We start from the raw sequence: 23715 nt of genomic DNA, 5'->3' as shown, positions 1-23715 counted from the left end.
CTCTTTCCTGCTTCGCTGTCTGTATCCCAAATTTACCCTACAAACAGTACCTCCACCCCTTCCCTCCTAAGCACAGTTGCCACCAGTAGTCCTTTTACATGTCTTTGGTTTCCGACATACATTTTCTTTACTCTAACCTGGCCAAAAATTGTCGTCCTTTTGTCGTGAATGCTGAGCTGTACCGATAGATTAACACTACAGTATGGTGTTAGTCATGGAGAAGCACTATAGAAAAGATGTAGGGCTGTAGTATTGTCTTTTTCTGCCACAGAGGTACGTAAAATAGACTGCCAAAGGAAAATCTAGACCAAATTAAGGTGAAAGAACTATAGCCAAGATTTCACTATACCCTTTCCACTCCAACTTGGTCGGATTTTCATCTTTTTTACAGCTTATTCCACGGGAGAAGAGTTGTGATTTTACATCTTTTCCGTAGCACTTCTTCGTGACTAGCACCATATTTTGGTGTCAATCTACTGTTACAAATCAGTATTCAAGGTGAAGAAATGGAAAATTTTAGGCCAGGTTAGAGTTAGAAGAGTATAGGTTTAAGTCCGTGGTTTATAATTACGGTCTCGAAGCTGTCAAAATTCACATGAAACTGTCATCGCTGTTTCAGTACTGTCGAAGCCGAAAGAGTTTTTGCAAGATTAATTAGCAGTAATATACAGGATGGGGAGAGGAGGGGAAAAGGGAAGAAAAGTAAAGGGAGGAAGGAGGAAGAAGGTAAAAAAAAAGGCAAGAGGAAAGGAAAGTCAAAGGGGGGGGACAAGGGAGAAGAATAGTAAAGGAGGAAGGCACCAGGGAGGGAAAGTAATGGAAGGCTGAAAAGAGAGGGATGTGAGGAATGGCGTTCAAGTGGGAGGATAAGAGGAAATATGGGGGGGTGGGGGGGACAAGGAGAACGAAAATAAAGGTGAGGAAAGGGGGGGACGAAAAGTAAGTGGGAGGGAGATAGGAGAGGGGGAGAATAAGAGGACGAACAGTAAAAAAAATGGGGGAGGGGGGAGAAGGAAGGGGGCGAGGGTAGTGTGGGGGTGACTTGTTATGTCGGCCAATAAGGAAGTGTCAGGTTGTGTGGCACTTTATTTTTCTTTTATTTTTTTCTACATCTCCCTGAGCACTTAATGAGATGTCGCCCGGCTGTCAGTGGCTGTCGTTCCCCTCTGGTGCTCCCTGTCGCTTCGTGGGGGCGACAGAGAGGGGAGAAGGGAGTAGGGATGGGGGGGAAGAAAGGGGAGAGTGGTGGGGGTTGGCATGGAGGGAAGAAGGGGGAGAGAGGAGGAGTGAAGTATGGGTTGGGGGATAAAAGGGGGAGAGAGGAGGAGGCAGGGGTTTTGGTGGGGGGAGTGGGAGAAAGGAGAAAGTAGGGGTGAGGGGAGAAGAAGGGGGTAAGAGTGGGGGGAAGGGGAAGAGAGAGTCATTTTGCATCCTCTGGCACGACTGATTGAGGCGGGAAATTACGTTAGTGTGTGTGGCTAAGTGTTGTTTTGTGTTGCTGTTCTTATCTGTGATGGCTTGTTAGGGGAGGGGACAGGTTGTGATGGTGGTGGTGGCTGTGAGTGGGTCGCATTATTTTCGTGGGTGTCATCTCTCTCTCTCTCTCTCTCTCTCACACACACACACACACACACACACACACACACACACACACACACACACACACACACACACACACACACACACACACACACACACACACACACACACACACACACACACACACACACACACACCAGGTGTCATTCTCACCCTTGCTTCATTAATTTACGGCATTTTGTATGAGAAACCATAACCTCATTGCATTGGAGATGTATAATTACCAAGGGCAGACATGTGAGAACCATTAGGAACTGCTGTTACTGAATGTGACTATACTCCTTTTACTCTAACTTGGCCTAGTTTTTCGTCCTTTTTGCAGCCTATTTCACGTAGCTAAGTGGCAGAAAAGACTACTGTGACTATATCCATGACATTTCTTTGTGGCTAGCATCTTATTCTAGAGTTAATTAATTGTTCCAACTGAGAATTCGTGATGGAGGGAGAGGGCAAAGTTAGACCAAGGTAGAGTAAAGAGAGTATTGACTCCTGAACCTCGGGAACGGGTTATGTAGCCTTTTATCAAGAATTGATACTTAAAAATGCGCCTTGGAAATGAACACTTATCTCTGGGATGCACAATCTTCTTGACCACGCTAAGGCAGTGTTCCTCCAAATCAAAGTTAAAATAACCTAATCTAGCCTAACTTCATTAACAAACCTAACTTACCCTGAACTCAGAAACCCAACCCACTGTAACGCAACTTTTTATAACTCAGCTTGCCTCAAGCTCAGTAACTTAACCTAACCTGACGATACTTCTTTAACTAGGGTAACGTCATTAATCTAAGTTAGCCTGACCTAATCTAACTTAACTTGACCTAACTTGACGCTGACTCAATCCCCTCTGCGGTCTTTGGGCGGTGATGGCAGTACCGTGGAGGAGTGGGAATTTCCTGATGCTGATGGTACTCTGTGTTTCCCCTCCTCCTTCTATGGAGAGAGAGAGAGAAATATACATCTATCAACATTTTCTATTCTGCTATACTTTTTACCTGTATTATATTGAAATGAAGGAGACAGTAATTGACAATTCTTTCAATACTAGTAATGGGTGACTTCATTCATTAGCGGGACTGCCAGATTTTTTTCAGTTGAGAGAAAGTCTGACGATTTAGTTGATGAAGCAGACGATTGTTTATTTGATGGAGACAGCTAGACGATTTTATTAGCTGAAGGAAATCACTAAAAATCTTTTCTGTGCATGTACTCTGTTTGCCTACCTGTCTATCTGTCTGTCTGTCTGTCTATTTATCTATCTGTCTATTTCTGTATGTATCTATTGTTTCCCCAGTATTTTTACTCTCCATTTTAATTACTACATCGATTTATTTTTTTTTCTCAGTTCTCATATGTAGCTATATGTGTCCTTACCTTTTAAATTTATATATATGTATGTAGCTTTGATTTGCCTGCAGCCCTTGTTATTGCTTAACTATTATTGTTCTAATTTCTTTGTTTCTCTCAGTCACATATTCTGTCTCTCCGTATGTACTTATCTGTATCTGTTTGTCATTATCTGCCATTCTGCCTTTCTATGTCTGTCTATCAATCTGTCTATATCAGTATCTGCCAATCTTCCCCTTTCCTGTTCGTCTGTTCAGCAATCTGTTTACCAGTATGTGAATCAGTTCATCTGTCTTTCTTTATAGTTGTGTGTCTGCATTTATCTGCTTGTGTATCTAAGCCTCCAAATTATCAGCTAAGTATATATCTTTTTAACCATGTATCTCTGACGTAAGTCTTGACCCATCTAATATATATATATATATATATATATATATATATATATATATATATATATATATATATATATATATATTTATCTGTACCTATCTGTAGAGGTGTTTACCTATTTCCTTTCTCTCTTATCTGCCCATTCATCCATTTCCCTTTTCAAGTTTATCCTCTGTATGTTATCGAGCGGTATCTATCCAGCCATTTACATATATACACCTGCCTGAATCCTTAATCTATCAATCTGTCGGTCTCTGTCCATCTATCTATCTGTCTGTATCCATGTATGTATTTATCTGTCTTTCTGTCTGTCTATCCATCCATCCATCCATCCAACCATCCATCCAACCATCCATCCATCCATCCATCCATCCATTCTCGCCGCAGTGGAGACTCGACTCTAATTTTTGCCCCTCGTCCAATAAGATCACTTGTGGGGACTCCTTTTCACATTCTCTCTCTCTCTCTCTCTCTCTCTCTCTCTCTCTCTCTCTCTCTCTCTCTCTCCAAAAGAAAAGGATTTCTTCAAAGTGCCAGGTTATAGACGCAAGAGAAGGGCGGGTACAGATGCGAGGATTAATTGGGAATTACAGAGAGAGAGAGGTGAGCTGGATGTGGGTGTTGGTGCACGAGAGGATGTGGGGGGAAAGTGTGTGGATGTGGGTAATGTGTGAGTATAACTGAGGGTTTAGGAGGATTGGATGTAGTAGTGGGTGTAGGTATGATTGTGGGTGTGGATAAGGTGTGTGGGTGTGGATTTGGGTGTGGGTGGAGGCGTGGTGGGAGAGTGCGTGGATGTGGGTGTGATTTAGGTGTTAGTGTGAGTGTAGGTCCTAGTGTGGTTTTGTGTAGTGTGGATATAGGTGTGGGTGTAGGTGTAAGTGTGGGTGGGGTTGACGGTGTGGTGGGTGTTGGTGTCGGTGTGGTAGGTGTGGTGGGTGCAGGTGTCGATGTGAGTGTGATGAGTATAAGTATGAGTGTAGGTATAGGTGTGGGTGCAGATGTGGGTGTGTAGGTGTAGGTATAGGTGTGTGTGGATGCAGATGTAGGTGTGTAGGTGTAGGTATAGGTGTGTGTAGATGTAGGCATAGGTGTGTACAGGTGTGGGTGTGTGTAGGCGTAGGTGTCTGTAAGTGTGGGTGCAGATGTGGGTGTGGGTGCAGGTGTAGGTAATATGCAGATGTGGGTGTGGGTGGAGGTGAAGGTGTGGGTGCAGGTGTGGGCGTGTAGGTGTAGGTGTGGATGAAGTGTTTTGGCAGGATCTAACACCCTTCATCTCCTGAGGTAATTTCCGCATCTCTCCCTCATCCCCAGACCTCTCTCCTCCGTTCTCTTCATTCTCCTCCTCCTTCCTTCTCTTTCTCTCATTCTTTGCCTCCTCCTCCTTCCATCTCTTTCTCTCATTTTCTGCCTCCTCCTCCTGTTCTCTTGTCCATTTTTCCTCCTCATTTTGCATCCAGTTATATATATTTTTTCGTCCCGATTTTAATATTTTAACCAAAGCACAGTATTGCTTGGTAGTGACGTATTCCATCTCATGTATATATAGTTTTCTTACATGCACACCAGCGTCAAGGTGAATAAATTTTCCCGAGCCATCAGGAAGTGCATTCATCATTTAGGATTCCATGTGGCCTTTGCAGCGCTATAGTTTTTTCATAATCTTTGTCAGTTCTGATTGAAACAGACCATTCAATAAAGTGTGTGTTTCAGAGGTCTGCCTCCTGTTTCATAACTTCATAGAGCATAGCAGGAGTTTATGTATACTCTCTCTCTCTCTCTCTCTCTATAGATAGATAGATAGATCTATATATATATAGATATATGTATGTAGTTAGTATATACTCGTATACAGTTTTATTAGCTTCGTATTTTTTAAGACACATGCTGTCAATAGTTCCCTTACATCATTTCGGCAGTATGAAAAATAATTAAGATAATTAAGTCTTCCTAAACTAAACTTCATTTCCCTCCAGGAACCTTTTCTCCCTCCCCTTATCTTTCTTTCCCCTGACTTCAGTCTTCTTCATGCCTCTCTCTCTCTCTCTCTCTCTCTCTCTCTCTCTCTCTCTCTCTCTCATTTTCCTCATTCTTGCTTCATTATCTTTACCTTCGTATCCCTTATCGTTCCCATCCGTCTTCCTTATCTCTGTCTCCCTTATCATTCTCTCCCCTTTTTTCTCTGTCCCTCCCTCCCGTCCTGTCATTCACTGTTCTTCATTTCCCCCCTTTCCTTCACACGACTCATTTCCGTCTCTCCCCTTTCCCTCACATCCCTGACCTGCACAAGCACCCCTCATGCACCCCTCCCCCTCATCTGCCTCTCATCTCATTATTTCTTTCTTTCTTCCCAAACTCCTTCTGCTTCTTTTCCCTAACCCGTTTTCTATTTCCTGCCCCTCTTTCCCTCCCTCCCTTTCCCTGTTTTATCTCAGTCCCCCTCCCACCGCCTCCTCCCATGCTCTTTCACCTCCCCACCCTTTTCCGGTCCTTCCCCTTCCCCCTTGCTCACTTCTCTAATCTCCCCCCTTCTTTCGTCTCCCTCTTCCCTAATCTCCCCGCTTCTTTCGTCTCCCTCTTCTAATCTCCCCTTTCTCCTGTCTCCCTCATCTCTGATCTCCCCCTTCGCTCCTTTCCCTCTTCTCATATCTCTCCACTTCGCTCCTCCCTCTCTATCTTCTCTTATCTCCCCCATGAGCCCCTCCACTCGTCGCCCCTTCGCCCCCTCTCTTCTCTTCTTTACCCCCTTTTCCCTCACCCTTTTCTCATATCTCCCTCTCATCGTCCCTCTCCCTTCGCCTCTCTTCCTCTTCTCTCACCCCCTTCGCCCATCTCCGTCTTATCTCTCTCCCTCGCCCCTCTTCCTCTTCTCTTATCTCCCTCCTTACCCCATCTCCCTTTTCTCCTATGTCCCCCCTTTCGTCTCTCCCCTACTTATGTCCCCCCTTCCCCATCTCCCTCCTCTTATCTCCCCTCTTTCGTCCCTGGCCCTCTTATCGCCTCTTCGCTAATCCTCCTCTTGTCATATCTCAGCCCTTTTGCTTTTCTCCCTCTTATCTTCCCCCTTCGCCTCTCTCCCTCATATCTTCTCCCTTCGTCCCTCTCCCTCTTATCACCCACCTACCCCATCAGTCCCCCGCCTTTTTGCTCACTTCAAAGGCACCGCCCGAACTGCCTCGTTTATTAATTGAAGCCCCGCAAGTGTGAAAGGCTGGCCAGCAGAGGTGATAAGACGCACACATACACGCACACACGTATGCACTGACAGACAGACAGACAGACAGACACACACACACACACACACACACACACACACACACACACACACACACACACACACACACACACACACACACACACACACACACACACACACACACACACACACACACACACACACACACACACACACACACACACACACACACACACACACACAAAACCTGTACTCCTCAAATCACAAGCCATTTTCCAGCATCCCTCACACCCTTTCAGTTCACCATCGGCATTTCAGTACCACAAATACACCTTTTCAGCAAGTCTTTCCGCATCCCATGTTAAGCATCCTAGATTCCTTTAAATGCCCAAAATTACCCAAAACAATAATAATACTAAAAAATATAGTTCGTAGTCGCGTGGAAGTAAAATTCGGCGAGGCTTGGAATGTAAACAATTACACGTGCTCGGAACCATAAGGGCGTGATTTAGGAAGTTATGGAGTGGGAGTTTCGACCTTATCGTTCCCCCCGAGATTGCGTGGCTGTGTGGAGTCTTAATTTGGGCGTGGTCTTCCAGAGAGAGAGAGAGAAATAAGCCGAATAGTAGATGGATAAGAGGAAAACTGGTATGGGGGAATGAAACTCAGTGCTACAGAATTATGTATGTGTATGTATGTGCTGATAGCAGTCGACTTGGTGAAGTTAAATATACTGTATGATGTATGCGTGTATAAAATAATAATAATAATAATAATAATAAATTTTCTATTTATTCATCGCAGCCCATGGCTGAAAATACAGAAGTCCTTAATCTAGTATCCTATCCAAAAGGGGTCAAGAGGCTGACACTGGCAGCTCCTTAGGAGCCCTAGCCTTACCGAGGCTGGAGTGAGGAGTAGGCACAAGCGAACAGACCGCCTAATCTCTACCCCGCAGGGTTTCGAACCCTTGCGGGTCATCCACCACAGTGCGCCTTGAGCTACACTTTACAGGTGAGAGCTCACCTCGCCCACACACGTAGCGCGGTTTGAGCGGAGCTTGGACTTGGGTCACTTGAATTGGTAGTCGAGTGCTCTGTCAACCGCGCCACCATGTATGTATGTATGTATGCATGCATGCATGTATTGGCCGGAGACGCTTTGGTGCTGGTAAAAAGAATCATACGAACATATTCCCACTAGTCATTATGAATACGAAAATTCGTACATCAAAAAAGAAAAGAAAAAAAAAATCTGCAAGTCTAAGCGAGAGTGTAAATGGAAATCACAAACTGGAAAGTAAAGAAAAAAAAATAGAATTATCAGAGGGGCGTAGAAATTTTCCACTGCGTCTCAGAAATCGTACTTCGTCAGAGCGTTGCACCAGGTTACTGTTTTCTCTTTTGATTCATGCAGTAACCAGAGTATTTTACTCATATTAAGATAGATTTTTTCGAACTGGAGGGGTTACATATAGTTTTCATTAACTCAATCACAACCTGGGGACTCTTCCTCAGCCGAATAAAATCGTCTTACAGTTTTAGAAATTTAAATACAATAACGTCCTTGAGGTAAAGGAGCCAGTCATGGATTCAGTAAGAAGGAAAGAGGTTTGAGAGGGAAGGTATAGTAAGGGAGAGAGAAAATGCTGGAGTGTAGGTGTATGTTAAGTGTGTTCATGAATGTTTTAGTAATTATGTTTTCAACGAACCGTAATATTCGTGTCTTAATCATATGGAATAATTATGTATTGAAGTTTGTAACGATCCAAAAGTTTAACCCATTTTGGAACTGGTCTTGCCGAAACTGTTGCATGTTGCCACTAAATATATTTTTCACAAGCAGGCATAATTCTTCCATGATTATTTTATCGTTTGACCGTAAGAACACCTACCATACATTCTTTCCTTCAGGTTATGGCTACATCGCGATCTCAGTATGATGACGGCTCGTATTTTTGTTCTTTTTAATACCGGGCGATTTTATTCACACCTAAATAATTGAACTCTTCATTTCCTTCAGTGCGACAGACTTACACATAACTCCCCTCTCCCACACACACAGCACACTATCACAAGGCTCCAGGACTTAAACAATGAGATCAAGTACAAAATTGGTACAAAGAAAACGGAAAACTGAAAGACCTTTGTAACAACACTTATCACTCCATATACCTCTCCCAGCTCTACAGAATACTTAACAGCATCACAAAATAATAAACAAACACCTCCAAGACTCTAGCCGCAATCACCAACACCCAACACTTCCTTCCCACTAAGAACAAGAAAACACTCTCGTGAACCATTACGCAAAAATAAGTCACTTAACACCAACGCACACTGATTCTGAAAAACATTTCTTCCATCAAAAGAAATCTTTTTCTCGACGACAGTGTAACTCCCTTCACTCCAGAACAGATACGATGCGTTGTCAAGAAAACAAAGAACTCTACAAGCACAGGGTCGAATGGTATCAGCAACCTGCACCAGAAACATTTAGGGCCACAAGGCTTCCAAACACTCACAGACATCAGCAACTACTCAAAGGCACACAGTAGCATTTGGGAGCGTGGAACGGTTATCACTATACTTAAACTAAACGAGGACCCAACACACCCTTTTTCGTACAGACCCATAACACTACGTACCACACCATCAAAAATAGTTGAACGCCTCATTTTCAGTAGTCACAGCCCCTGTCTCCTGTGCTTTTTCAAAACATGAATTCAGAGCACAACACTTCATATACACCTTACTGACTAATCTGGCACAACAAGTATCCGGCGCCATTAATTCCTCGACACCCCCGCAGCACACACTTCTCACAGCAATAGATATTAGTAAAGCCTTCGATGTCATATCCCGACCCAAACTAATCACCGAGATGACACACATAACACACTAGAGTACATTAAAACAGTCATCACACATTATCAAATCCTCAGCTCTACAACAATATCTCACCTCCGGACTTTCCAACATTAGCAGTAAAGAAACATATACAGACTCACTTCACCCACAGAGCAATACAACACCTCGATTAGAATAACATATTACAAGCCCCCCTCCTGACATCCACCCAGCGGAGGTGTCCTTAAAAAATATAATCGAGTTCATATAGCTGGGCTTTGATCAGTATATACATCATCCAGCCCTCCTCAGCCACCAACTTATATTTGGGTTGGGTGGAATCACAGAGGACACATGCCCAGCTTGCAATTAAGCCCACACAGCATAACACAGTGGAGCAGTGAACAGTGCTTGCCACATTAAGACGCAGACGCAGCATCAGCTGTGTTGGGAATTTATGGAACAACTCCATAGGGGCAGCTGCTTACCGGCGATCGACGCATCTGCATGATCAGGCGGACCAGGGTTTGAGGAACAGCTGTCGTTTTAATTTAGGTTACCTCACCTCTTTTTTGGATGGGAGAAAGGTCGGGATGACGATGATGATGATAATGATGATGATGATGATGATGATGATGAGGAGGAGGAGGAGGAGGAGGAGGAGGAAAAGGAAGAGGTGGAGGAGGAAAAGGAGGAGGTGGAGGAAGAAAAGGAGGACGAAAAGAAAATGACGATGATGGTGTGATAACGATGACGATAATGACTATATAACATTCTCCAGGTTATGGCCACATCTACCCATCCACCAACGCGGGACGCGCCCTCACCATCGTCTACGCCATCATGGGCATCCCCATCTTCCTTATCCTCCTGGCAGACTTCGGAAAGCTGTTCACTCGGCTGCTCAAGAACCTGTTCGTATTTATGAAGAAGATGTACCGCACCGCCACCTGCCGACGGATCAGGAAAACCCGTGCCGTGCAGTACACTAAGGTGAGGGGGAGTTGCGTAGTTCATGCGGACTGTATGATGCTGCTTATGAGTTCGGTTGTGGTACTGATTGTTTTGCTAACTGTGATGCTGAGAGAGAGAGAGAGAGAGAGAGAGAGAGAGAGAGAGAGAGAGAGAGAGAGAGAGAGCATATTGCGTTGACATTACATACTCATAAGATTATAATGACTGTGTGTGTGTGTGTGTGTGTGTGTGTGTTGTTACGGAACAGAGAAAGATAACGTACACTTTAAGTGAGAATACGAAGAGTCACTACTGTCCCGTAAAGTTCCAGGTTCAAAACAAAAGAGTTAGGTAAAATTACAAGTTAAAGTTTAATGCTTAAATTAACAACAAAACATTCAGAACTCATAAGGACAATGTAATGGCAAATAAACAGGTTAAATATATGGTTAACTGCAATAGCCTCTATTAACACGAAGTTAGCAAGAGTAAATTTATCTAAGTCAGCCCTGATAAAATGAGATACCAGATAATACTCAGTGAATGCCAGATAAATAATTACAGATACAAACTATTATCATAAATGACTGACATAAAGAACCCCACACGAATTACAAAAACTTCACTAGGCCTACAAATTAAACTTATGCTATACAGTACAAGAAAAAATGCAACAACAGTTATACTCAAATTACACACAGCTGCTAGATGGTTGGAGACTTCTTGAGCACTCACAATAATAATATCTGTACAGGGGAGGACAGAGATGTGAACAAAATGAGGAGCAGATCTAAGTGGCAATGATGCAGAGACTGAGCTCATTATATAGGGGCCAGCAGAGCCTGATACAACTTGTAATGAGGACGCGCAAATGAAGCCATGGGGACAAAGAGATGACAATCCCGCAAAGTATAACAGAGATGTCGACTTACTCTACTATAACGGTAGAAGGGGGTGACTGAGGCAGAACACGCTCGTGATCAAACATGCAGCATACTGTGCGTTAAAATTACACAATGGATGATGAAATCATAGGCTATGTAACAGTGTGTGTGTGTGTGTGTTAAGTTCTTAAATGCAGAGATTATTAAGGTTACTTGTAAAAGAATCTCCATTGTCATACTCCTTATCTAGCGAGAGGTAGCCTCAACAAAAGGTCCTCCGGCCATTATCTTCCCTACTCATTAACGACTCAACATTTACAGTACAGTATTTTGAATGGAACCCCTTCATCTCCCTTCCCATGTGCCTCTGTCTTCATACCAAATTCCCCCAGGCTTTCGTTCCTACTCAGTAACGATCTTTCCATTCGTATATTATATTGACTAGCGTGTTTTTCTTCCTTGACAAAGATCTCGAACCCGTTTCAGCTTTGTTGATGACCAAAGTTTAGTGAGGCTGGAGGGTTTTGATTAGTAACTAGGTAGACTCATTATTTTCTCATATCTAAGGCTCATCGAATTTCATGGACCTACAGTGATGATGATGATGATGATGATGTAGTATTGAAGCTGTGGGAGTGGCCCAGTTCTGCCAGGAGAAAGTAAACCAACTATGCCCATTTTACTTGAACTTGGTCTAAAATTGCAGCCTCTCTCTTTTGAATACTGAGTTGTAACAAGAGATTAACACAAGTTTAGGATGCTAGTTACAAACAGGTGACATGGAAAGTGTGTAGAGCGACAGTAATACGTTTCTGCCACAGAGCTACGTGAAACAAGCTGCAAAGGGACGAAAATCTGGGCCAAGTTAGAGTAAAAACGGTGTAGGTTATATTAACTCTGATGTGTCTTTGGCAACATAGGGCTACACGGATCAATGACCTCTCCAAGCTTCTGTATCCCTACTCATTAACGTCCACTTGACTGCGCCCTTGCACTGTAGGGGTCACATCGATCAAGGCGCCTGTGCGGACAATGTAAGAGGTCCTTGACTGTGGAGGCTGTGGAGGGGCGAGGCTGTGGAGGGGCTGGAGAGTTGGGGGGAGGGGGTGTGGAGAGCCTGCTATACAACTGAGGCCCAGGAGTTATTGATGCTTTCGTGTGGAAGGGGGAGTAAGGGGGAGAAGTTGTATAAGGCTTGAGTCAGTGTTATGAACTATGTATAAGACTAGGCTTTAGAGTATGCAACTTGCATAAGGTTACCTCTCACACCGCGGGACTTTCACGTGAAGAAATGATGGTAGAAACAGGATAGAGGTGAATGAATTTTTTGTTGTTGGTTGTACGTCAAACCTTAAGATTCATTTTGAAATGGGAGACCTACCTGTGTCTCGGATAGCCAACTAACCCCACGCAGGTGTTCTATAGGTTCAACTTGAGAGGTTGTGTCGTCTTAGTTGTGTGAATAACGATCAGTATGATTTTAAATGATAGGCAGTAGTGTATGCGTGTGCTGTCTTGAGAGAGAGAGAGAGAGAGAGAGAGAGGGGAAAATATGGTATAACAGTATTACACATACTTGAAATTAGTTTTGTGTCTTTACCATAATATTAGATGTATTATTTTACTAAAATTACTGTTTTTTTTCCTTGTGCTTCGAGTCCTGTGATTACTAAGATGTTGACATATGCTTCGTTTCTAACCTGATTCAGTTGCTAACAGAAATGTGCTCAGTTTCAACCAAATAATTATAAGTTTGTTCTGTTTTACGTGATTACTTGAACTTAAAATGTACAGTAAGGGTCAGTATTCCTTTACACTCACCCAAAATTATCGGATCCTAATTATATAGTTCACCTAATTAAGTTACACAAATGGACTGGCTAATTATGAATCTAACCTTAGCAAAATGTAATGAATTTGATTTTCTTTTTTTCTTTTTTCTTTTTTTTAATTATAGTAAAACCCTAAAAAGATCTTATATACATCAACATTAATGAGAGAAGCTGAAATCTTACCTCATCATATCGGAACCCCAGAAACGTAAAGGAATTATCGACCATGCCTGTGCACCATGCTAACCAGGGGTCGTTTCCACAGTCGATTTGTTTGTAGCGCTGTGAAAAAGAATCAACAACACGTAAAGCTTCTTTGGAGCTCTCTAAGGATTCCATGTTAACAGTTATAATAATGCTTGTAGAATCATCAGTGTAACAAGATTCATAGGGGAAGTATGGAGCTCACCAAGACTTCTATGGCAACTGTTAAAATATTACCCAAAAGAATTCTCAACACGGTATGCTTCACATGGGGGTATGGAGCTCACCAGGGCATCCATGGAAGTTGTTATGATAATGTTCGTGCTGGTTCGTGCCCTTGCCAGTATCACCGCCAAATATGACTGGAAGTGGATATGAGCATTCGTTGTTTAGCAGCTTTACAGAATGTAGCGACTGTGGAAACGGCCTTGTACCTCTGCTGCACACAGAGGCTCTACTTACACGGCCTACTGACAAACTGCTAATCTTTCTACTAACTTATTCCGTTAACCCATTCAGGTGCTAGAGAGGGACGTCATGTGGTGGCACTGATATAATTGGGCGGCATAACGAACTGATCATACAAACATCCCCTCAGCACCCTCCCTGTACCGTACTACAGGTGATGGACAGCTTCAGCCTGCAGTCTATTGGGCTCACGTCTAGATGATCCTAGGGCCACAACAACAACAAAAATAACCCATTCTACTAACACGTTCTACTAACCCGCTCTACTAACACAGCCACAGCGCACCACTCCCACCCTCAATCCTCCCTTGGCCCTCCCGGAATCCTCCACTGATTTTGACAAGGCGGAGGAAGAGGAGGAGGTCGATGGATGGGGAGGAGGAGGGGGAGAGAGAAGGAAGAAGAAGAAGGAGAGAGACAAGCACAGTAAGGTGAGGGAGAGACAGCCCTTCCTAACGAAAGAGAAGAGGAAAGGATGGAATGATGATGATGATGATAGTGATGACGATGATGATAATGATAATGATGATGATGGTGATGAGGATGAGGATAAAGTGAGTGATTGCTGCTTATCGGTAAGTCTTGTCTGAAGTAATAGAGCAGACAGCATCGCTTCTAGAAATGACACCTGGTAATGTGGTATCAACCAGCTCGGAAGTGGCACCTTCTGTAGTTCGTTCACCTTAACTTGGCAGAGATTCTTATCCTTTTCCAGCTTATTGCACGTAGCTGATTGGCAGAATATGACAGAACACCACTACTTCTTTACATTCTTTCCATAGCACTGCTTTGTGACTAGCATCAAAATCAAGTGTTATCTCAGCATTCAAGATGGAGGGATGGCAATTTTTAGCCAAGTTAAAATGAACAAAGTGTAGCTAGTATCGCGGCACCTACTATCTCGTATGCACGTATGCTGGCACGTAAAGAAGGATGCGGGTGTGCACGGCTGTTGTTAAGTTCCTGTAGGCTACGTATCTGAAGCACGTATCTGTTGCACCACGTAGGCCCATATTTTAAACGGCATTGTAGGGTTCGTAACACCTTTTTCTTACCGATTTATTTTACATTTAGCTCCTTATTAGCCTCGTCTGTGTTATTTACGCAGTCTTTGTTTGTATTAAATAAAGGACATAAATAACATACATGACTGATGAGGTGTTGTTGGTAAAATAAATCGGTAAGGAAGAGTAATAGGGAGCCTGCTTAGGCCACGAGAATTCGACACACAGATACAATTTTTCGTAATGGCACCGATGTATGCACGTTGTTGTTGAAGAATGTTTTGTTTGCACGTATCTAAAGTCCGTGAAGCAGGAGAGGCGACGGTGTATTTGTTGGCAACTGTACAAAAGTCACACGGAAGTAGTTCTCCATAACCATTTTTTTTTTTTTTTTTAGTCACTTGTTCCTCCTCACCGTTAAATGCAATAAGACGTCCTCGGGCTCAAGGGGTTGGTAATTTGTTTCATTTGATTCGGTTATAGATGAGAAGAAAAGTTATGATGATAGGCCAGCTCAGAATCATGATTATCATGAGATCGTGAGGGTGATGGTGGTGGTGATGTTGTTGTTGATGATGATGATTATAACGGCAACATAGAATCACTTCATGACGAGCCCGTTTGGATGATTATGGTGATGATGATGGCTGGCGAACATGAAAGCATTGTATTACGAAGTGTGTGTGTGTGTGTGTGTGTGTGTGCGTGCGTGTGCGTGTGTGTGTGTGTGCATGAGCACCCCAGAAGCAGACAAGAACTAATTTTCTCTGCGTCCCATTTTTCAGGTGGCCTCCCTCAAGAGGAACACCTTCAAGGCTCGCTCATTCATTTTTTCTTTTCAGTGCCCCAACGCCTTCTCTCACATCCACGTTTTCTCCATCCACACCTCTTCTCCTAACACCCGCACCTCTTCTCCTAACACCCGCACCTCCTCCACACCCCTTCTTATGCCCATACCTTCTCCACATCTCTTACACCCACACCTCCACACCTCCCCTTACAGCCACACCCGCGAAATTTCTTGCCTCACACCCTTTCATCACCCACAGCCACATCATCACCTTTTTGTCTCTCACCCACACCCTCTTCCTTGACACCTAACCTCCCCCACACCTTCCCTCACCTCAACATCCATTTCACTTCCTCTCCCGACTCTTTAACCCCCAAACCACCACCTACACCTGCACCCTTCCTTCCATGTCTCTCGTCACACCCAATGTCTTCTCCATGTCCCTTCTCCCACTCACACGCCTTCACACGGACGCTCAACTACACCATCTGTTTCATATTAACATTCTCCACCTCTTCCCTCACACCCACATCCTCACATTTCCTCCCACACCCATACCCTCCTCCACACTTAATTGTCTTCATACCACACCCTCTCCACCTCTTGTCTCACACCCACATCTTGTTCACCCCTTGTCTTCCACACCAATCAAAGCACTTCATACCTGTCCTCAGCCCGACACGCTCTCTGCACTCACACCTACCCTCACACCCACACCTTGCCCACTTCTTCCAATACACGAACACCCTCTTCTTTATCGCCTTTCCTGACACTCACATCCACATCCTCTCTACTCCCTCTCCTTCCTCGTTACCTCCTCTTTTTCCTTCTTGCTCACCAAACTCACATCCTTTACTTTTCCTTCTCCTGCCTCCTCTCGTCTCCCATTTCGTCTCCCCCTACTGGCCTTTATTCCTAATCATCAAATAGAAGTTTGAAGGTATTTTCACATATGGTTGCCTTCATTGTCTTCTTCTCAGTAGGGTTCCCCCACCCTTGATCCACCTCCCACACCCACACCATTACCCACTGTATCGCAGTTACCCACACCCACACCCACACCATTACCCACTCTCGCTGTTACCCACACCCACACCATTACCCACTCGCTGTTAACCACACCCACACCATTACCTACTGTCTCGCTGTTACCCACACCATTACCCATTACCCACTCTTTCGCTGTTACCCACAGCCACACCATTACCCACTCTCTCGCTGTTACCCACAACCACACCATTACCCACTCTCGCTGTTACCCACACCCACACCATTACCCACTCTGTTGCAGTTACACACACCCACACCATTACCCACTTTCTCACTGTTACCCACAGCCACACCATTACCCACTCTCTCACTGTTTCCAACACCCACACCATTACTCACTCTCTCGCTGTTACCCACACCCACACCATTACCCTCTCTTGCTGTTACCCACACGCACACCATTACCCACTCGCAGTTACCCACACCCACACCATTACCCACTCTCGCTGTTACCCACACCCACACCATTACCCACTCGCAGTTACCCACACCCACACCATTACCCGCTCTCGCTGTTACCCACAGCCACACCATTACCCACTCTCTCGCTGTTACCCACATGCACACCATTACCCACATGCACATCATTACCCACTCTCGCTGTTACCCACACCCACACCCACATCCACACTCCCTCTCTTACCCACACCCAAACCTACATCCTCTTCCACATCCCCACCCTTTTCTCTCAACCCACATGCCCTCATCACACCTACACACACTCCATAAACTCTCACCACCTATTACACCCACACCCCTTCTAACATCCACACCTACACCCCTCTTCACATCCACACCCACACCCTAACATCCACGCCTACACCCTTCCTCAGATCCACACCTACACCCCTCTTCACATCCACACCTACACCCCTCTTCTCATCCACACCTACACCCACCTCCTCCACAGAATCCATATTGATTCTAGGGTAAAAGGATGTGCATGAGAGAGAGAGAGAGAGAGAGGGGGGGGGATACCTGGTGAGCAGGAGGAATGTGGTTAACCACAAGGTCATGAGGAAGAGAGGAAGATCGTTAGAAAGATACGTAAAGGGGATATCATTAGAGGGATAGAGGGAGGGGGAGGAATACACCTGATATTTTTGCATGATTTATTGCTTAAGCACAATGAAATGTTAGTGTTGTCGTTGTTGTTGTTATTGTTGGTTTTGTTACTGTTGTTGTTGTTTCACGCTAAACTCATATTTTCAAGCTTCAGGCACATCCAAAGTTAGTAGGTCATGCACTCCTTTAGCAAGTACGGTACATTATGCTTGTTTGCCTCTAGAGTATTGAAATGTTTGAATGTCTTCCTGCACTGAGAAAAAAAAAAAAAAGTTTCTATCTTCAGCCCACTTACTAAATGAATAATCTTTATGCATTTTGATGAGGTGTTCATAGCGTTTATTATATATATATATATATATATATATATATATATATATATATATATATATATATATATTCACTCAGTAACACTTAGATTTTGAATATTTATCTTTTCATAAGATTGTCTCATAAATCTTTTGCGTTTCGTCCGCTAATGACGTAATGAAATTGTGATTCCTCAGTGTAATTCAGCCTTGTAGTCTTGAGAAAAAATATGTACTTGTATAAGTATATTTGTCATTTAGGTAAAGCAAACCATTTTTTCCCTTCCCTTATCTTTTCATACATCCATATCTTTCATTATTATCTCTCGTCCTCCTCTCTTTTCACAGCTCAATCTCATTCCTATCTTCTTTATTCTAGCCCAAATCCTTCTTTACCTGTATTCTTCCTACCTTATCTACCCTTATCTTACCCCTTTTCCCCCACTGTTATCTCCAATTTCCCCCCACGTTGTCTGTCTTATCTGTACCCAGTTGCTCTCTTTATCACCCAATTATTTATCTCCTCCTTTATCCCACCTCCATATACTTCCTCACATTTATCTTTATCTGCTCTTATCACCACACACTACCTTATCTTCATCTACCCTTATCACCACACACCACCTTATCTTTATCTACCTTTATCACCACACACTACCTTATATTTATCTACTCTTATCACCAAACACTACCTTAGCTTTATCTACCCCTCTCATATAATACATCCCATATTTATCATTATCTCCCTTATCTCTCATATCTACAGGCGGGTATAAGGGCTACAGGCGGCTGGTGCTCCTCCCTCTGCCGACGAATATTCTGCCGATGCTGCGGAAGGAAGGGCAAGGAGGCGACGGAGGAGGAGGAGGCCAAGAAGAAGGAGGCGGAGGAGGTGAAAGGGCAAGAGGATGAAGAAGATGTGGTGGACGATAACTTCAATCTTCCTATCTCTCTTGCCCTCCTTATCCTTCTTATCTATATGCTGGTTGGAGGAGCCCTGTATCCGTGAGTTTATCTGTCACTCTATCTAACTATGAATCTGTATTTATCTGCGCATATCAGTTTATCAGTTTATTTCCCTTTATCTCTCTGTTTATGTCTGTCTGTATCCTTCTGTTTATTTATATGTTTATTTTATTTTCTTCATGTATTCATTTACTGTGATTATCTGCTTTGTAAAACTAGCCGAGCTTTGTCCTGTATCAGTTTTATTTATTTTCTTATGGTTTATTTCTCAGTCATTCGTATGCAGGAAGGATCTGTAAGATATTTTCTTTTGAAGCATTGGCTCTTGTTTGTTCTATTTCCTTTTGTTACATTGAATGAATTTCTCTGTATTCTGTAATTACTTTTCAGAGAAGTCTGATAAACCTTGAATTTCCATTTTGTGTCTTGTGTAATATTGGCTGTGTTTTGTGTAATACCTTATCTTTGTATTTATTCAGTCGTGTTTACAAAATCAGTTAACCTAGTATATTACATATTTTTGTAATAACTGATTGAATTGTTGCATACCCTCTTGTAAATTTTTAGGCCAGGTTTGAGGAAAAAGAGTACAGCGAGAGAGTTTACGGAGACTAGTTCAAAGAGTCACTAAGCCAAAAAAAGAAAAATCACCGTGGGGCATAATTTCTAATCTTTATAATGGTAACTCAGTATAATCTTGCTTAATGATAATGATGATTAAATTAGGTTCTCTGATTTTTGTAATTTGTATTCTTTTCATAATATAGGTTTATTTTATTTCGAGTATTCATTGTAATACTGCCTTGTGCCCTATATTCTGCACCACGAACTCGACTATTATTCCACAAAATACAGTCACTATGTATCCCATTTTGAGCTATTTTCTTATTTTTCTATCTTTTTTTTTTTTAATAGGCCTGTTGATATATATAGGATGGTGATGATGATGATGATGATGGTTATATTGATGACGATGATGATAATATGACGACGATGATGATACTTAGCCTTTCTATTACAGGTGGGAGGAGTGGCCGTACTTCAATGCTGTTTACTTCATATTTATCTCCATGACGACCATCGGCTTTGGAGACATGGTGCCTGAGGTACCTGTTTTATTCAGTTTATTACGCCCAAGGGGCCACAGACCTAGTAACAGGACCATGAGGCCAAGTATTAGGTACACAGGAACTCGTGTCGCACAGGGCACGCTGTTTTGTCACATAGAAATATTGGAGATTACAAGACAGGAGTTAGCATCCACCAAAGTATTATTTACAAGGAACTCGTGTCTCGCAGGGCAAGCTGTTTTGTTACACAGACATATTGGAATGTACACTACAGGCGTTAGCATCCACCAAAGTAGTATATACAGAGGAACTCGTGTCACTCAGGGCACGCTGTGTCGTTAGAGGTACCTGTTGATGAAGAAACAAGATTTCGTCGTAGGGTTGTCAGTAAGGAAAGCCCCCTAACGCCTATCCCTGAGAGATTTATTGTGATTATTACATCTTATCACCATCGTGGTTAGGTGATTAAGGAAGTGCGAAATGATATTGACGTGCTGTGTCCATAAGTAAGCCGCCTATATATATGAAGAGGTGCTAGGAAACCACATTTACGAGCCATACAGAAGTTGTAGGGTCGTATTTCCGTCGATAAATGAAGCTCCCAACGACCTTTTTCTTACTATTTTATTGATATACTTTACTGCTCTATGTCCTTTTCCATAGCACTTCCTCGTGATTAGCACCATTTTCTGGTCATTCTTTTCATAGCACTTCTGTAGCTTATTTCACGTAGCTCAGATACAAACTAACCCTTTTTAACAGCACTTCCTCGTGATTAGGACGATATTTTATTAGGACCATTTTCTAGATATCCTTTTCATAGCGCTTTTGTAGCATATTTTGACATAGCTCAGTGGCAAAGAAATCCATTTCATAGCACTTCGTGAAGAGCACACACACACACACACACACACACACGCACACACACACACAAGGAATCCACAGAGTAAACCATTCATTTTATCCCTTCTCCGGCATGGGTGTCGTTTTGTAGCTTATTTCACGTAGCTCAGTGGCGTCTTTTCATGACATTTCTTCGTGATAAACACCATAAGAGGATCCCTGAAATACTGACCATGTATGTTTCTCCGGCAGCACCCCGCCTTTATGATGCTGACCACGATTTACATGCTCTTCGGCCTCTCCCTCACCGCCATGTCCATCAATATCATTCAGGTTAGTCACGCCTTGTCACACTTTTTTTTTTTTTTTTAACAACCCTTTCATTATCTTACTTTTTTAACCAGTCTTTATTTATCACAGTTTTTAACCAGTCTTTATATATCACACCTTTTTAACCAGTATTTATTTATCACACTTTTTAACCAGTATATATTTATTTATCACACCTTTTTAACCATTATTTATTTATCACACTTAACCAGTATTTATTTATTACACCTTTTTAACTGGTCGTTTATCATGGTTTTTTAACATGTCTTTATTTATCACACATTATTTAACCAGTCCGTATTTATCACAGTTTTTGGAAGTACGTTTATCACACATTTTTAATCATTCCATATTTGTTTTTGTTTTTAAGTCCGTATATATCACACTTTTTAATCACTCTTTGTTGCACCTTTTTACCATTCTGTATTTATCGTACTTTTCTATCAAATCCATATCACACTCTATTACCAGTCTATATTTATTATTCATTTTTGCAAGTCTTCTCTGTATCACACTTTTTTACCAGTCCTTTATTATCACTTTTAAAACCAATCCTTCTTTATCACTTTTTTTCTTTTTTGGCAGTCCTCATTCATTGTACTTTAACTCATTTGCCCCGAAGACGTATATTGTATATTATTCTTGTTACCAACATACAATATTTTATTATCACCCTTGGATTTTTTTAAATTGAAGGCGCTAATGAAGGCTACGCTTAACCTTTCCAGTTCGATAAAACTTTAAGCTGAATAAAACCATCGAAATAGACTACATGCCATCAGACTGAAAGGGCTATTTAATAACTTTTTCCTATCGCGATCTCAGTAAATCAGTTCTGATTACAATAAGTTTCTCATAATGAAACCTCTTGGGTAGTACTGAAATATATAAATCATCTCTTACCGAAGAACACAAGTCACATCTTACTATATCAACTAGGTTCACTGATTACCATTCTTTTGGGGGGAATTCGTGAGAAGCTACGAGAAAAGAATGCTTAACTGAACAGGGAATCTGAAAGTAGCCTTCCAATTATATATCTTGGACAGGCACTAACCAGAATTTTATATAAAGGTCTTCCTCATATTGAACTGGTTAAATACGACTATGGAAAGAACGAATGTTACACTCGCTTGTTACATCCAGGTTGCCGACACTTTTGCACTTTTTCAGTGATGCGTACGATCAGTATTTCGTGCCACACATATTTCTCCTCAATATTTGTTCTTGCCTTTTTGTGGATTTAGTTGTGTGTTATGCCAGTTTTCAATAAACTGTCTGTCGATATCAGTTTTTACTGACGATCCCAGTTAACTTTTCAGTTTAGCCTAGGCCTAAGCTGTTTTTAGCAGTGCTTATCTGTAGTTCGCCCGTTTACTGCAGTTTTACCTATTACTTATTTTCTGTTAAGTACATATCTCTTAGTTTTCACAACTTGCACTTATTTTTCTGTGATCACATGTCTTTGATCCTAGTAGTAAATATAGTTGTCATAAATTGCCTAAGTTACTCCTTGTACTGTTCGTTTTCTCTGATGCAACTGATTGTTTATCAGGAGAAACTTAGCGATACATTCAAGCACGCCAGCGAGAAATTAAAGGAGACGATGAGGACGATGGTGGAAGCTGCATCCCAGGGCGAGGAGGCGGGTCTACCAGAGGGGAAGGAAGTGGAGGTAGCGGAGGTGCACGGGGCGAATAAAAACACGCCGAAGGTGGAGGTGAAGAAGGAGACATAGCGGAGGTGGAGTTAGTTTTATTGTTGAGTCCCTGGTGTTTCTCAAGTGTGTATACTACCGTGATGTAATTATGAGGTGCGTATTAGATGTGCAGAACTTGATGTGTACTGATGATTATGGCACAAACTACGCAATGGTAGTATCTTTAAAAAATATTTAAAGTTACTCAGTTTCATTACTTCCGTTTATCAGTTGATTTATTTGGTTCACTGATTCTGATAAATTGTGTAATCTAAGGTACTTTTCAAAATGTTGGATACTGGCGTCGTATAGCATCACGAACGTCATATGATAGTGTCATAGGGTATCGTGTCATATAGGCTACATTACACTTAATTTTTTCCTATCTAATCATGAAATATTGCATAAAAGTCTAAATTCACGGGAATGAAGATAGGTTTCATCTGTGACTTCATTAAATCGTTTTGAAAATTTTTCAAAACCTAGATTCCAGGCCGTGTTGGAACAGAGTAAGATGTTTTTGTGACGAGTGACAGCAGTAGAGTGCATTATGCAGTGTTACGTAAAACCGGAACAATCACAAACGTCTTGTGCCATGTGAGTTGAGTACCCCTAGGCCTGTGAGATTATTTATACTCCCCTGCCGTACACAAGCACCGGATATTTCTCCCACTGACACTGCCACCTCACACATCATCACCCGGTTAATATGTTGTTGCCAGTAGTTTTCCCCGGGCAGTCCAGCTAGATACCAGTAGACTCCCTGATAGAACATGCCTTTATAATAAGCTCCCACCTTCCATTCTTCCTATATCTAAGAGAATAACCCCTTTTTCTAAATCCATGGAGGCAGACCTAGGGAAGTAC

General features: G+C 42.5%; 1 protein-coding gene across 1 annotated transcript in view; it reads left to right on the top strand.

Moving 5' to 3' along the window:
• Window positions 1-22887, top strand: part of LOC145412998 (potassium channel subfamily K member 18) — a 157875-nt gene extending 134988 nt beyond the window's left edge. The window contains 7 exon segments of the mRNA XM_080282819.1: window positions 10163-10392; window positions 14005-14085; window positions 14146-14196; window positions 18833-18957; window positions 19928-20012; window positions 21072-21152; window positions 22705-22887. Coding sequence (XP_080138945.1) covers window positions 10163-10392; window positions 14005-14085; window positions 14146-14196; window positions 18833-18957; window positions 19928-20012; window positions 21072-21152; window positions 22705-22887 — 836 coding nt within the window.
• Window positions 22888-23715: the final 828 nt, after the last annotated feature.

The sequence above is a fragment of the Coenobita brevimanus genome, chromosome 94 (assembly GCF_032717465.1).
Source record: "Coenobita brevimanus isolate Jiangsu-jjx chromosome 94, ASM3271746v2, whole genome shotgun sequence".
NCBI lineage: Eukaryota > Metazoa > Arthropoda > Malacostraca > Decapoda > Coenobitidae > Coenobita > Coenobita brevimanus.
The sequence above is the reverse complement of the archived record's forward strand: the minus strand, read 5'-3'. Positions and strand labels throughout refer to the sequence as shown.